This window comes from Macaca nemestrina, chromosome 7 (assembly GCF_043159975.1).
Source record: "Macaca nemestrina isolate mMacNem1 chromosome 7, mMacNem.hap1, whole genome shotgun sequence".
In the NCBI taxonomy this organism is placed as follows: Eukaryota; Metazoa; Chordata; class Mammalia; order Primates; family Cercopithecidae; genus Macaca; species Macaca nemestrina.
Window position 1 is genome coordinate 145,776,696 of NC_092131.1, and position 16,283 is coordinate 145,792,978.

The 16,283-nt window shown below is 38.5% G+C and overlaps 1 protein-coding gene across 3 annotated transcripts in view; it reads right to left on the reverse strand.

Annotated features, from left to right (window-relative positions):
• The window catches only part of LOC105489813 (testis expressed 9), a 73,203-nt gene extending 67,194 nt beyond the window's left edge, over nucleotides 1-6,009 (reverse strand). The window contains exons 1-2 of one of the 3 annotated variants that reach the window (XM_011754941.2): nucleotides 5,908-6,009; nucleotides 5,715-5,806 (exon numbers count right to left, since the gene is read on the reverse strand). In XM_011754941.2, coding sequence (XP_011753243.1) covers nucleotides 5,715-5,806; nucleotides 5,908-5,934 — 119 coding nt within the window. In that variant the 5' untranslated portion in view covers nucleotides 5,935-6,009. The other 2 variants (XM_011754948.3, XM_011754956.3) reach the window with 2 other exon arrangements.
• Nucleotides 6,010-16,283: the final 10,274 nt, after the last annotated feature.

Consider the following 16,283-nt stretch of genomic DNA (forward strand, 5'->3'; position numbering starts at 1 on the left):
CAAAAAACAAGGGGATAAAACCACAAAAGACAGGTTAACATCCATTGAAGACAGATGTTCTGTACCTACTATAACAGAAGTTTTAGAAATCCCAGAGAGGCCCGGGCGCAGTGGCTCACATCTGTAATCCCAGCACTTTGGGAGGTGGAGGAGGGAAGATCACTTGAGGCCAGGAGACCAGCCTGGCCAACGTGGTGAAACCCCGGCTCTACTAAAAACACAAAAATTAGCCAGGTGTGGTGCTGCATGCCTGTAATCTCAGCTACTCGGGAGGCTGAGGCACAAGAATCGCTTGAACCTGGGAGGCAGAGGCTGCAGTGAGCCAAGATCATGCCACTGCACTGCAGCCTGGGCAACAGAGTGAGACTCTGTCTCCAAAAAAGAAAAAAAGAAATCCCAAGAGGAGTGAATGACAGTATTTCAAGAGCTAATGCTAAGAATTTCCCAAACTGAAGACATGGATCTCATGAAGAATAAAGAAAACAAATCCACCTGTGCATACATCACAGTGAAAGTACAGAATTTTAAAGATAGAGAGTACTCCCTAAACTACCAAATCATTATTTTAAAATAACAGAGAAAAAGTCTACCAGCATAATTATCTAAAAAGCTGACAGCAGATGGCTCATTAACACTTCCAACATTGTAACATTTATATTGTCTGTTGACAATATAAGGATATCTTTAATGGGCTGAGAAGGAAAAGTTGGCCATCTAGAACTATATTCAGATAAACTGTCATTGAAGAATAAGTGCAAAGTAACAATTTTCAAAAAGACTGGAGAGTTTAAGACTCAGGTTTTCACAGAAAATAACGAAGGGTCTACACTTCAGGAAGGAGGAAAATGAATCTGGAAAAAAAGAATCATGAAGATATCAGAAAACATGATAAATCTAAATTAGTACAGACTATAAAAATACATTGATGATTAACTGGGTGTGGGTGTATTCAAAACAACAAAGTAAAATATTATCTAACTTAACAGAGGAAACCAAGTTAAAGAATTCTAACATCTTTCCAAACCAGTAAAAATAAAGACATAATGAAAACCCATTCAACCAGCAGAAGACAGACAAGAACCAAAGACAAGACATAATAGAAAACATAAAAAATAAGGTGGCTAAGACAATTTCAAGTTATGTAATAACATAAATAAATTAAATTCACTTATTAACAGGCAGAAATTATCAGACTGGTTATAAAAAGAATGCTCTTACTGATAAATGACATACAAAGTTTGAAAATAGAGGGATGAAGAAAGATATAACAGACACTGCATAATAATGAAAGGAATCAAGAAGATTTCAATAAGTCAAATAAGATACTCCCAAACAAAAATGGCCACAATCATAAGGATTTTTTAAAACTATAATTATAATTGATGATTTTTAATACACTTCTAACAGAAACCAATAAAGCTGCAACAAAAAAAAGCGAGGATACCGATGTCATGAAGAACAGATATAGAACAGATTAGACAACAAATAATAAATACATTTTCTATCAAAGAACACATAGAACTTTTACAAAAAGGGAACATGCACTTGGCCACAAATAAGTCTCAATACATTTAAAAACTTAATATATCAATTCTCTAATCATATGAAATTTAAAATAAACTAGGCTGGGCCTGTAATCCCAGCACTTTGGGAGGCCGAGGCAGGTGGATCATTTGAGTCCAGAAGTTAAACACCAGCCTGGGTAACATGGCGAAGCCCAGTCACTACAAAAAATATGATACAAAAATAAGCTGGGCATGCTAGCACATGCCTGTAGTCCCAGCTACTCAGAAGCCTGGGAGGTGAAAGTTGCAGTGGGCTGAGATCACACCATTGCACTCCAGACTGGGCAACAGAGTGAGACTCTGTCTCAAAAAAAAAAAAAAAATTACCATGGCATGGTGGCATGCGCCTGTAGTCCCAGCTCCTCAGGAGGCTGGGGTGGGAGAACTCTTAAGCCCAGGAGGTCAAAGTTGCAGTGAGCCATAATCACACCACTGCACTCCAGCCTGGACATCAGAGCAAGACCTTGTCACATACAAACTTAGAAAAATAAAAACTAGACAACAGTAAACAAACAACCCTATGTGCTTGCAAACTAAAAAACACACTTCTAAAAATTACTATGAAAATCATATAATATTTAGAACTAAATAACCATAAAAGAAATATACATCAAAACAAGTCCTGGAATATAGTTAACCTATAGTTGAAGAGAAATTTAAAGACACAAATATATTTATTTAAAAATAAGAAAAACAATAAATGAGGTAAAGAAATTAAAAAACAAAAAATCAATCCACCCCAGTTAGAAGAGATCATTTGTCTTTATTTCTATAAAGATTAATGAAATTTTAACATCGCACAGATTAGCAAGAAAACCAAAGCTGGTTCTCTGGAAAGACCAATGAACAGATAAATCTCCCAGGAAGCTTGATAGAAAAAGAAAAAGACAAAACTAAACAATATTGGAAAGCTACCAAAAGGAAGGGTGTACATGGTTATGCATACAGTCAAGATTTCAAACGTACCACCATAGAGTCAGTTTATGCTAATATATTTTAAAACATACATGATATGAACACTTTTCTAGAACCAAAAATTATTTTAGAAATAACCAAAAACTATTCTAGAAATAGTACATCTAAATAATCATTAAAGAAGCTAAATTCATAGACAAAAAGAATCCCCTTGAAAAAAGAACACTAGACTCAGACAGTTTCACAATTTTAATCAAAGGGCAGAAAATCTGTAATTATAAAAAGCTTCCAAGAAAAGAAACAAAGAAGCTAAATTCATAGACAAAAAGAATCCCCTTGAAAAAAGAACACTAGACTCAGACAGTTTCACAATTTTAATCAAAGGGCAGAAAATCTGTAATTATAAAAAGCTTCCAAGAAAAGAAACAAAAAAGGAAAACTATTTGGCTTCTTTCATGTAGCCAGAATAATATTGATATCAAAAACGGAAAGGAAAAGAACTAGAAAAAAAAAGTTTAACACCCATTTCACTTTTGTTCATAGATGCAAAAAACCTACATAAAATTATAGCAATCATATCTAGCAGTCTTTAAAGTAAAACAAGAAACCTGCCTTTGTAGTTCAGTATGTTAAAACATTAAAGGAGGGGAAAAGAACATACCAATACCCGAATTAATTGGGGAAAAAATAAGTTTTGATACGTTTAACACTCATTCAAATTAGGAAATAAGGGGAAGAATTTTAAACATAATAAAAAGAATCTACCAAAACCCTAGGGAAAATCTCAAATGTAGTGATTATTAAAAGTGGGCTTCTCAAAATCATAAACAAGGAAGCTCACCATCACTTTTTCTGTTCCATATCACATGGGAAGTCCTAAACAGAGAAAAAGAGAGAATGCAGGAGAATTATCAAGGAACAAAATGATCAAAATTTGCATATAATTGTCTTCATCAAAAATCCAAGGGACTTCACAGAATGAATAAAAGAGCCCAGCAGGACTGAAGATCTGTGTGTATATAAATACAGATGTAGCATCAACATCTAAAAATTCTACATTTATAACCAATTAGAAAATGTAATAGAAAAAATTCCACTTATTATATAGCAACTAATCAGTACCTTGAAGCAAATTATATATGCAAAAATTTTATGTAGTAAAATGATAAAACACTATTAAAGGTCAAATAAATCCCATAAATGGAGAAGTATCATATTCATGGAAGATTTAATAGCATAAATAACTCAGTTATCTGCAAATTAATCTGTAAATCCAATGTGACTGGGATTTATGAGGGTGCTTGCCCTACCAGTTATCATGTTATCTTATTGTTAGCTATCTGTATTATAATACAGGAATGAAGCTTGAAAAATTTATCCACTTGAGCGATTACCATCTTCCTTAGTCTATCCTCTTAGATAGTGATTATTTCCTCCAACAGGAGCAGAATTGCAAAGGTTTTGGATTGAGGTCTCTGGGAAGTAGCATTCTAATGATTAATGCCAAGACAACAGGTGGCAAAACAGATACCATACTGTTATTTCATATTCTTGCTTACAGGGATGGCCAGACATTTTACTCTTCTGCATGACACAGAAGTACTCTAGAAGATTCAGGTAGTGTAGGGAGTTACTCTGTTCATATGCTTCAGAGTGCACAACTCAGAGTACAGATGACAGAACAAGAAACAGCTGGCCACCATATAATACTGTTTAGCTATCTCGTTTTATAAAACAACTCGTGCTAGAATAGAATAATGGTCCCTGTATATTTCTCATTTTAAACAGGACTATATCCCTAACGATGCACCAGAACTAGGTGCAAAATACAAAATACACTCTCAAATAACTGAACAAATAAACCTAATCCAGGTATTTAATACTATATGGTTAATGATAATGAAAATAACCGTTTTGATTCAGACACAGCTGATAAAGAACTATATATAGAAAATAGATTAAGTTGCTTAAGTACACTTTTGAACTGGGATAATCTGCCCATTTCATAAGAGAGAAGAAGATATGATTATCTTCCTACTTGCTGTGGTAAATTGGTCGGTGTATAGTTCATCTAAACACAGTACCCTTCAGTTTTAATTTCAAATATGCTTTAATTTTAAATATAGATCATATGTAGATCATATGGTAACTCTAGTTTAACTCTCTGATACAAACTGCCAACTATTTCCAAATTTTAATCTAGTTATTTTATATTAAATTAAAAAGAAAGGGAGTCGTTAAAAGGCACTTTTTTATAAGGGTATGTACGATGGCAAATAAAACAGGCACGGTCTCTGCCCTTAGAACTTACAGTCCAATGGAGGAGACAGACAAAAAGGAAATTCACAAATGAATTTATTGTAACAAATTATGCTAATTAGAAAGAAAAACCAGTGAGACAATGAAAAAGACCAACAAGGGAGCATACTTAGCATGGTCAAGGAAGGCCACTCACATTACAGGTTGAAGGCGTGTGTGACTGCCTCTTTCCAGAGACAGAAAGAAAACCTGGGAGTTTTCGGAACTAAAAGGCCAGTGAAGCTGGAAAGTTTTAGGATGAAAAGGGGAAGAGGGAATAAGATCAAATACGGGAGGCAGGAGGAGCCACATCGATCAGAGCTTTTGAAACGCAACAGGAAACTATTGTACAATTTTAAGAAAAGGAATGATATGATCAAATGAAAAGATTACACTGACTGCTGTGTGAAAACTTGGGGATGAGGAGTGGAATGGGCCAAAAATGAAAGCACCGTTGTCAAGATAGTTGTAATTACACCGAGAACAGGTAAGAAAAGGAACATTTGAACGAGAACGGTAATTCTGATTGCAGTGGGAAGCATCCTTTCAATTTAGAAACCAACCTAAAGGAAATTTACCCAAGGTAAACTCTATGAACTTGAAATTAAGCGAAATAACCTAAACTATCAAATGAACTATTTGCGGCAATTCCTGCTACCCGAATAACTTTCAACAGTATCTTGCTGTTTACTTGAGCTACATTTCAAATTAAACAACATGTTTACTTGGGCTAAATTTTCGCCCACTTCAAATATCTTCGAATACGCAGGCGAACTACTCAGATCAGAGATAAAAGGATCAACGGCAGGTGAACGAGATGACGAGAAGGGAATGCTGCAGAGTGAGTGGTCCCGAAGATCCAGCCAGTCTCCAGGAAAAAAAAAGCCTCATTTAGATGAAAGAAAGAAGGAAAAGCTCAACCGCTGAATTTCTTACTTATATTCTTCCTCCAAGGCGAGGAGGTCGGGTCCAGGTGTAGAGGGTTGCTGAACGGGTGGCGGGAGCGGAGTCCCTGGAACGCTGCTTCTCTGTAAAAGAGCCAGAGACTTTCAGAGCCAAAGTTAAAGGAGGTTAGGCGTCCTAGTCGCCGGAGCCTAGACGCTCCCCAGGAGCCTGGAGTCGAACTGACCGTAAGACCTCGACTTCGCCCCGCCATCTTTGGCGACTGCGACGCGGTTACCGAGGCAACGACGCATCTTCCCGCGAGAGTTTCCACATCCCGGGCAGCCTCCAGCCCGGTCGCCTACGCCTTCCCACTCCCAAATTCTGTGCGGAGAGCCGGGCGAGACTCTGGCAGACGCCCTGGCCTTTGCTCGCACCACTCGGCACTGCCCCAGTAACCCAGGAAGGCTTCTTAACTGGAAATTCGACTTACAGCCGGTGTAAATTCTCAACTTGGGGGTTGGAGGAGTTTCAGCCCAAAGAGGCAGGTCCGTTGCTGCTACTCTGTAGAAAGCAAGCTGATGAGGCAAGTTCCTCCCTGTTGTGCTCTTCAAACCGTTAGTGGCTAATCCGACCTTCACCCCTTTTGCTTAAAGTGAACTCTTCAGTGGAATTCAGAAGTTTTGATTTCTAATTTTTGTTTACAGCATGCATGGCTAAGACTCAGGCTCTCAAGTTAGTAAACCTAAATTCTTATCCTGTCACTGCCACTTACTAGTTATATGGCCTTGGGCAAATCACTCTGTATCTCAGCCACTTCATTCGTCAAATGGGAGTGAGAATAGTGCCCACTTGACAGTTACGAGAAGCAGATGAATTCGTGCTTAGGATCATGCCTGAAACATGTAAGCAGTTAATTATTTCAGTTGTTTTGGAATAAAATTGACGTCCGGAAATAAACCGTGATATGTATGGTCAACTGATCAAGGGTGCAAGACCATTCAATGGGAAAAGAATCGTCTTCAACAGATGAGGAGACAACTGGATATACAAATTCAAAACAATGCAGTTAGACCCTTACCTCACAACATATACAAAAATTTAAATGTATCAAAGACATAAACTTAGGAGCTAAAACTCTAAAACTCGTCAAAGAAACTGTTGGTGTAAATCTTTATGACCTTGAATTACAATTCTTAGAATCCTTGATGGATTCTTAGATATGACACCAAAAGCATTAGCAAAAAAAAAAAAAAAAAAGAAAGAAAAAAGAGCCTGGGCACGGAGGCTCATGCCTGTAATCCCAGCACTTTGGGAGGCGGAGGCGAATGGATTACCTGAGGTTGGGACTTCAGGACCAGCCTGACCAACATGGAGAAACCCTGCCACTACTTAAAAAAAAAAAAAAAAAAAATTAGCCGGGTATGGTGGCTCATGCCTATGATCCCAGCTACTCGGGAGGCTGAGGCAGGAGAATTGCTTGAACCTGGGAGGCAGAGGTTGCAGTGAGCTGAGATCGCACTCCATCCTGGACAACAAGAGTGAAATTCTGTCTCAAGAAAAAAACAAAAAAGAAAAAAAAAAGAAAAATAGATGAACTAGACATTATCAAAACTAAAAACTTTTTGTTTCAAAAGATACCATAAATAAAGTAAGAAGACCACAGGAAGAGGGGAAATTCTTGCAAATTATATATCTGATAAATAACGTGTATCTGGACTATAGAAAAAACTATTAAAATTCAAAAATAGGTGAGTGCAATGGCTCATGCCTGTAATCTCAGCACTTTGGAGGCTAAGTCAGGAGGATCACTTGAGCCCAGGAGTTCCAGACCAGTCAAGCCAACACAGTGAGACCCCATCTCTACAAAAAAAAAAAGGAAACAGATAAATAAAAATTAGCTGGGTCCAGTGGTACATGCCTGTAGTCCCAACTACTAGGAGACTGAGTTGGGAGGATCGCTTGAGCCAGGGAGATCAAGGCTGCAAAAAGCCATGGTCACACCACTGCACTCTAGCCTGGGTGACAGAGTGAGACCCTGTCTCAAAAAAAAAAATTTTTTTTAAAGACAACCCAAGTTAAAAATGGGCAAAGAATCTTCAATAGGGACTTCTCCAAAGAACATATACAAGTAGCCAAAAAGCACATGAAAAGATGCTCAATATTATTTGTCTTCAGGGAAATGAAAATTAAAACCAAAATGAAATGCCACTTGACACCCACTAGAATGGCTATAATCAAAAAGATGGACAGCTAGATGCAGTGGCTCCCACCTGTAATCCCAGCACTTTGGGATGCTGAGGCGGGCAGATCACCAGAGATCAGGAGTTTGAGACCAGCCTGGCCAACATGGTGAAACTCCATCTCTACTAAAAGTACAAAAAATTAGCCAGCGGTGGTGGTGCATGCTTGTAATCCCAGGTACTCAGGAGGCTGTAGCTGGAGAATCACTTGAACCCAGGAGGTGGAGGTTGCAGTGAGCCGAGATCGTGCCACTGCACTCCAGCCTGGGTGACAGAGGGAGACTCCGTCTCAAAAAAAAAAAAAAAAGGATGAACAATAACATGTGTAGAGGAGGATGTAGAGAAACTTGAACCCTCATAAACTGTTAATGGGAATGGGAAAATTGTGCAGCCACTGTGGAAAATGGTCTAGCAATTCCTCAATAGTTTATACACAGAGTTACCACACAATCCAGCAACCAGCAGCCACTGCTAGGTATACCCCACGCAAAATGAAAACACACCCACATGAAAAGTATATATACAAATGTTTATATCAGGATTATTCATAGCAGCCAAAATGCAAAACGAACCCATAATGGTCATAAACCGATTAGTGGTTGAATAAAAAGTGGTATATTCATACAATGGAATATTATTCAGAAACAAGAAAGAATGAAGTACATATATACCACAATATGGATGAACCTTGAATATATTATGCTAAGTGAAAGAAGCCATTCACAAAAGACCAAGTATTATCTAATTTCATTAACAAAAGATCACATACTATAGGATTCTATTTCAATATGACAACATATTGTAGAAAATGTCCAGAATAGGCAAATCCATAGTAACAGAAGTAGATAGTAGTTGTCTAGGCTTGGCAGATGATGGAGGGTTAGCTAAGGAGTTGCAGGGTTTGGGGGGTGCTAGTGAAAATATTCTAAAATCAATTGTATTGATGGTGTACATGTCTGTGAATACATTTAAAGCCAATAAGTAGTACACTTTATATGGGTAAATACAGATATGTGAAATGAATCACTCAAGCTGTTAAAACGTCTTAAAAATAACAATTATTTACAACATCAAGGGATAAAGAAAGGAATACTATGCTAGCACTAATCAAAAGGAAGCTGGAGTAGCTATATTAATTTCAAACAAAGATGACATCAGAACAAGTAAAATTATCAGGGACAAAGAGGAGCATTAATGATAGAGGTCAATTCTCCAAGGGGATAGAACAATCCTGGTGTATATGCTCCTAACAATAGTGTCAAAATGCATGAGGCAAAAACTGATAGGACTTGCAAAGAGAAATAGACAAATCCATCATTATATTTGGAAACTTCAACATTACTCCTTCAGTAATTAACAGGTTAAGCAGGCAGAAAATCAGCAAGAGTTGCTCTGGACAGCACCATCAATCAACTTGATCTCATTGACATTTATAGAATACTCATTTCAGTAACAGCAGAATACACATTTTTCTCAAGGTCACATGGAACAGTCACCAAGCTAGAAAACATTGTACCCATAACACACTTTAATAAATTTAAAAGAATAGAAATTATATAGTTTAGGATAGCTGTAACAAAGTACCACCAAGTGAGTGGCTTAAAACAACAGAAATTTATTGTTCCATGGGTCTGGAGGCTAGAAGTACAAAACCACAGTATCACCAGGACTATGTTTTGCTTGAAACCTGAAGGGGAGACTCTTTCTTTGCCTCTTTCTAGCTTCTGATGGTAACTGTCACTTCTTGACATTCCTTGGCTTGCAGCTGCATCACTACAGCCTCTCTTTGCCTCTAATCATGTAGCATTTCCCCTGTGTGTTTCTGTCTTTGCATGGCATTCCTGCTTTTCATAAAGACTCCAGTAGTATTGGATTTGGGCCACCCTAATGACCTCATCCTAATGTAATTACATCTGTAAAGACCATATTCACAGGTACTGGGGGTTAGGAATTCAATATATGGTAGGGAGGGGGAGGTGGCACACTTTAACCTATAACAGAAATTATACAAACTGTGGTCCCAGACCACAATAAAACTAAACTAAAAATCAATAACAAAACAGCTGGAAACCCACAAAATATTTGCAAATTAAATTCATACTTCTAAATAATACATGGATCAAGTAAATATCTAGAGGAATTAAAAAAACATTTTGGGCTGGGCGCGGTGGCTCATGCCTGTAATCCCAGTACTTTGGGAGGCTGAGGAGGGAGGATCACAAGGTCAGGAGATCGAGACCATCCTGGCTAACACAGTGAAACCCCATCTCTATTTAAAAAATACAAAAAATTAGCTGGGCATGGCGGCGGGCGCCTGTAGTTCCAGCTACTCGGGAGGCTGAGGCAGGAGAATGGCATGAACCCAGGAGGCACAGCTTGCAGTGAGCCAAGATCACGCCACCGCACTCCAGCCTGGGTGACAGAGCGCGACTCCATCTCAAAAAAAGAAAAAAGAAACATTTTGAACTAAATAAAATTTGAAATATAACTTATCAAAACCTGTGGAATGCTATGAAAGCAGAGCTTGGAGTGCTTAGCATTCAATGCATGTATTAGAAAAGAAGAAAAATCTAAACTCAATCTAAATGTCTACCTTCAGCAGCTAAAGGAAAAATATTAAACTTAAAGAAAGCAAAAGAAAAGTAACAATAAACATTAGAACATAAATCAATGGAACTGAAACAGGGAAACAATAGAGAAAATCACAGAAACCAGAATCTAGTTAAAATCGATAAACTTATAGCTATGCTAACCAAGAAAAAGAGAAGATCCAAATAACCTGTTCTGTGTTCTTTTCTGTGATGATCAGGTGTGGCCATGAGAGGAAAACAACGTTTGTTATACTCACAGGTTCTAGAAATAGAAAGTATGCCATGTCATATAGGGTTACATGGGGAAGCCTTGGGGTAGTCAGGAGACAGAAAACAGGAGCAAGAGAAAAGCCTGGACTAGAGCCTCTATTGGAGTTTCCACAGGAAAAGCAAGGTAGGGCAGAGTAAACCAATTAGGATTGGCTAGTATGAATAATTTCAGATGGCCTCGTAGTATACAGGTTGTCCTTAGTAATCTGGTACATAGCTCTGCAATGGCTAAGACAGAGGAAGGCCTGTTGTATATGGGCCAGACAGGGAAGGTAAGGCTTCATATTAGTTTTTTACATATCAAAGCCATGCTCCCTGGCTAAGCCCTTTTGCTTAGCTAAGAATTGGCTTGCCCCAGGAGGGAGCAGTTTTTCCCAAGCCAGAAAGGATTTTTTTAAGATGTCAAAACATCATAATATACAGAAAATTTAAAAATCTAAACAATACAGTACCAATATTAGAAATGGAATATAAGTCATCATCAGTTGTCCCATGAAAATATAAAGGATAATAAAGGAATACTATGAACTCTATACCCCAACATTTAATAAATTAGATGAAATGGACCAATTACTTGAAAGATACAAACTACCAAAACTCATGCAAGGAGAAATAGATAATCTGAGTAGACAAGGACATTGAATCAATAACCTTCCAAGAAAGAAATCACCAGTTCCAGATGGTTTCTCTGGTGAATTCTAACATACATTTAAGGAAGAAACACCAATTCTACATAATCTTTTTCTGGAAAATAGAGGCAGAAGGAACACTTCCCAACTCATTCTATGAATCTAGCATTACCCTAATACTAAGAGCAGTTAAAGACATTATAGGAAAACTACAGACTGATATCCCTCATGAATATAGCTTTTTAAATCCTTAACAAAATTTTAGCCAATATAATCCAAAAATGTCTAAAAAGGATTATGCAACACAATGGAGTGGGATTTATTCTCAGTATACAAGGATGGTTCAATATTCTAAAATCAATGAATTCAGCACATCAAGAGGATAAAGAAGAAAAATTATATGATCATATAAATTCATGCAGCAAAAGTGTTTGACGAAATCTAGCACCCTTGAAGGTACAAACTCTCAGGAAACTAGGACTAGAGGGAAATATCCTGAAGTTGATAAAGAACTTCCACAAAATATCTACAGCTTAATGGTGAGAAACTAGATTTCTCCCTAAGATCAGGAACAACACAAACATGTCCTTTATCATCATTATTATTTAATATTACATCTGCAGTTCTAGCTAGTACAATAAGACAATAAAAGGGAATAAAGAGTATACAGATAAGGAAGGAAGAAATAAACCATCTTTGTGTATAGATGACATGAATGTCTATAAAGGACATTTTTTTAAAAAGGAAAATCCGAAAGAAGAAATAAAACTCTCCTGTAACTAATAAAATGATAAAAATAAAATTTGTGGATTCATAGAATGGAAAATACGATAGTATTCAACCTTAAAAAGGAATGAAATTCTGAGACATGCTACTACATAAATGAACCTTGAAAGCATTTTGCTAAGTGAAATAAGCCAGACACAAAAGGACAAACATTGCATAATTCCACTTATTCAAGGTGCCTAGAAATGGTTAATTCACAGAGACAGAAAATAGAGTTTACCAGGGACTAGGGAGAGAGGAAGTTAGGGAGTTATTTTTTCATGTATAGTGTTTCTGTTTGAGATGATGAAAAAGTTCTGAAAATGGATAATGATTATTAAATTATTGCACAACTTTGTGAATATATTACACTTAATACCACCAAATTGTATATTAAAACATGGTTGACATGGCAAATTTTATGTATATTTTACCACAATAAAAATTTCCAGTAGAGGGGTATCCTATAAAATATCCAACCAGTACTCCTCAAAATTGTCAAGGTCATCCAAAACAAGGCTGTGAAACTGTCACAGCCAAGAGGAGTTTAAAGAGACATAACAGCTTTGTAAAGTGATTATATTAGTCTGTTCTCACACTGCTGTAAAAAATACCCAAGACTGGTAATTTATAAAGGAAAGAGGTTTAATGGACTCAAAGTTCTGCTTGACTGGGGAGGCCTCAGGAAACTTACAATCATGGTGGAAGGGGAAGCAGGCATGTCTTACATGGCGGCAGGAGAGAGCAAGTATGTGAAAGAGGAAATGTCAGACACTTATAAAACCATCAGATCTCATGACAGATCACTCACTATCACGAGAACAGCATGGGGGACACCACTCCCATGATCCAATCACCTCCTACCAGGTCTCTCCCTCAACACGTGGGGACTATGGAGATTACAATTCAAGATGAGGTTTGGGTGGGAATACAAAGCCTATCAGTATATCAATGATATACTGGACCAAACCCCAGAATAGGAAAAGACATAGTAAAAAACAAGGAATTCTGAATAAACTTTGGACTTCAGTTAATGTATCAGTAATGTACTAATTTCAACAATTTAACCATATTAATGTAAGATCTTAATAACAGGGAAAACTAGGTGCAGGGTGCATGCGAACTCTATGTATGATAGTCTTAGTTTTTCTGCAAATGTAACACTTCTAAAAAAATAAATCTTTTTTTAAAAAAAGTTAAAAGGGGTTTTTTTCTTCAACAAAATTGTGAGCTAGATGATCTAGGACACCCTTCCACTGCACAACAACCAAATTCTGAAAAAAAAAAAAAAAAATCCTTATCTGCATTACTGAACTTGAAGAAAGCAGGAGAAATTTCCATGTGTCCTCCTGACATCTCATTCTCCAGATCTCTTCCCCACAAATAAACAAAACCTTCTGATAGTATGCAGTTAAGAATAAAAACATTAAGCTGAGAAAATGCCCAGGGAATTGTATTCAGAAAACAAGGTTTACGCCAACAGCAATATGGAAGAGCTGAATCTGAGACCTCTGTGCTAAGTTAAAAACCAAAAGAAGGTACAAGTCGTTTAGACTGGTAGTGCCCCAATGGTCGTAGGAGATTCAAACACAAATCTTCTTCAAGAAAACGTTTCTAGTTAAGCCCACTAGATTCCCAGGTTAAGATTAAGAAAATGCGAGTTCACCAACAAAAATTACCAGACATAAAGGAAGTAAGTCACCATAAGTGCAAAATTAGAAGCAATAACAAATATTCGGACTTTCAAGAAATTCAGATATTAAAATTTTGTCAGCTGTGAAATACAGAAAATCTATTTTTAAAAAATAGAAATAGGCGGAGCAAGATGGCCGAATAGGAACAGCTCCAGTCTCCAACTCCCAGTGCGAGTGACACTGAAGACCAGTGATTTCTGCATTTTCAACTGAGGTACTGGGTTCATCTCACTGGGGAGTGCCGGACGATCGGTGCTGGTCAGCTGCTGCAGCCCGACCAGCGAGAGCTGAAGCAGGGCAAGGCATCGCCTCACCTGGGAAGCGCAAGGGGGAAGGGAATCCCTTTTCCTAGCCAGGGGAACTGAGACACACAACACCTGGAAAATTGGGTAACTCCCAACCAAATACTGCGCTTTAAGCAAACAGGCACACCAGGAGATTATATCCCACACCTGGCCGGGAGGGTCCCACGCCCACGGAGCCTCCCTCATTGCTAGCACAGCAGTCTGTGATCTACCGGCAAGGCAGCAGCGAGGCTGGGGGAGGGGCGCCCGCCATTGCTGAGGCTTAAGTAGGTAAACAAAGCTGCTGGGAAGCTCGAACTGGGTGGAGCTCACAGCAGCTCAAGGAAACCTGCCTGTCTTTGTAGACTCCACCTCTGGGGACAGGGCACAGTAAACAATAACAAAAGCAGCAGAAAACTCTGCAGAGGCAAATGACTCTGTCTGACAGCTTTGAAGACAGCAGTGGATCTCCCAACACAGAGGTTGAGATCTGAGAAGGGACAGACTGCCTGCTCAAGTGGGTCCCTGACCCCTGAGTAGCCTAACTGGGAGACATCCCCCACTAGGGGGACGCTGACACCCCACACCTCACAGGGTGGAGTACACCCCTGAGAGGAAGCTTCCAAAGCAAGAATCAGACAGGTACACTCGCTGTTCAGCAATATTCTATCTTCTGCAGACTCTGCTGCTGATACCCAGGCAAACAGGGTCTGGAGTGGGCCTCAAGCAATCTCCAACAGACCTACAGCTGAGGGTCCTGACTGTTAGAAGGAAAACTATCAAACAGGAAGGACACCTACACCAAAACCCCATCAGTACATCACCATCATCAAAGACCAGAGGCAGATAAAACCACAAAGATGGGGGAAAAGCAGGGCAGAAAAGCTGGAAATTCAAAAAATAAGAGCACATCTCCCCCGGCAAAGGAGCGCAGCTCATCACCAGCAATGGATCAAAGCTGGACGGAGAATGACGTTGACGAGATGAGAGAAGAAGGCTTCAGTCCATCAAACTTCTCAGAGCTAAAGGAGGAATTACGTACCCAGCGCAAAGAAACTAAAAATTTTGAAAAAAAAGTGGAAGAATTGATGGCTAGAGTAATTAATGCAGAGAAGGTCATAAACGAAATGAAAGAGATGAAAACCATGACACGAGAAATACGTGACAAATGCACAAGCTTCAGTAACCGACTCGATCAACTGGAAGAAAGAGTATCAGCGATTGAGGATCAAGTGAATGAAATGAAGCGAGAAGAGAAACCAAAAGAAAAAAGAAGAAAAAGAAATGAACAAAGCCTGCAAGAAGTATGGGATTATGTAAAAAGACCAAATCTACGTCTGATTGGGGTGCCTGAAAATGAGGGGGAAAATGGAACCAAGTTGGAAAACACTCTTCAGGATTTCATCCAGGAGAACTTCCCCAACCTAGTAGGGCAGGCCAACATTCAAATCCAGGAAATACAGAAAACGCCACAAAGATATTCCTCGAGAAGAGCAACTCCAAGACACATAATTGCCAGATTCACCAAAGTTGAAATGAAGGAAAAAATCTTAAGGGCAGCCAGAGAGAAAGGTCGGGTTACCCACAAAGGGAAGCCCATCAGACTAACGGCAGATCTCTTGGCAGAAACTCTACAAGCCAGAAGAGAGTGGGGGACAATATTCAACATTCTTAAAGAAAAGAATTTTAAACCCAGAATTTCATATCCAGCCAAACTAAGTTTCATAAGTGAAGGAAAAATAAAATCCTTTACAGATAAGCAAATGCTTAGAGATTTTGTCACCACTAGGCCTGCCTTACAAGAGCTCCTGAAGGAAGCACTAAACATGGAAAGGAACAACCGGTACCAGCCATTGCAAAAACATGCCAAAATGTAAAGACCATCGAGGCTAGGAAGAAACTGCATCAACTAACAAGCAAAATAACCAGTTAATATCATAATGGCAGGATCAAGTTCACACATAACAATATTAACCTTAAATGTAAATGGACTAAATGCTCCAATTAAAAGACACAGACTGGCAAACTGGATAAAGAGTCAAGACCCATCAGTCTGCTGTATTCAGGAGACCCATCTCACATGCAGAGACATACATAGGCTCAAAATAAAGGGATGGAGGAAGATCTACCAAGCAAATGGAGAACCA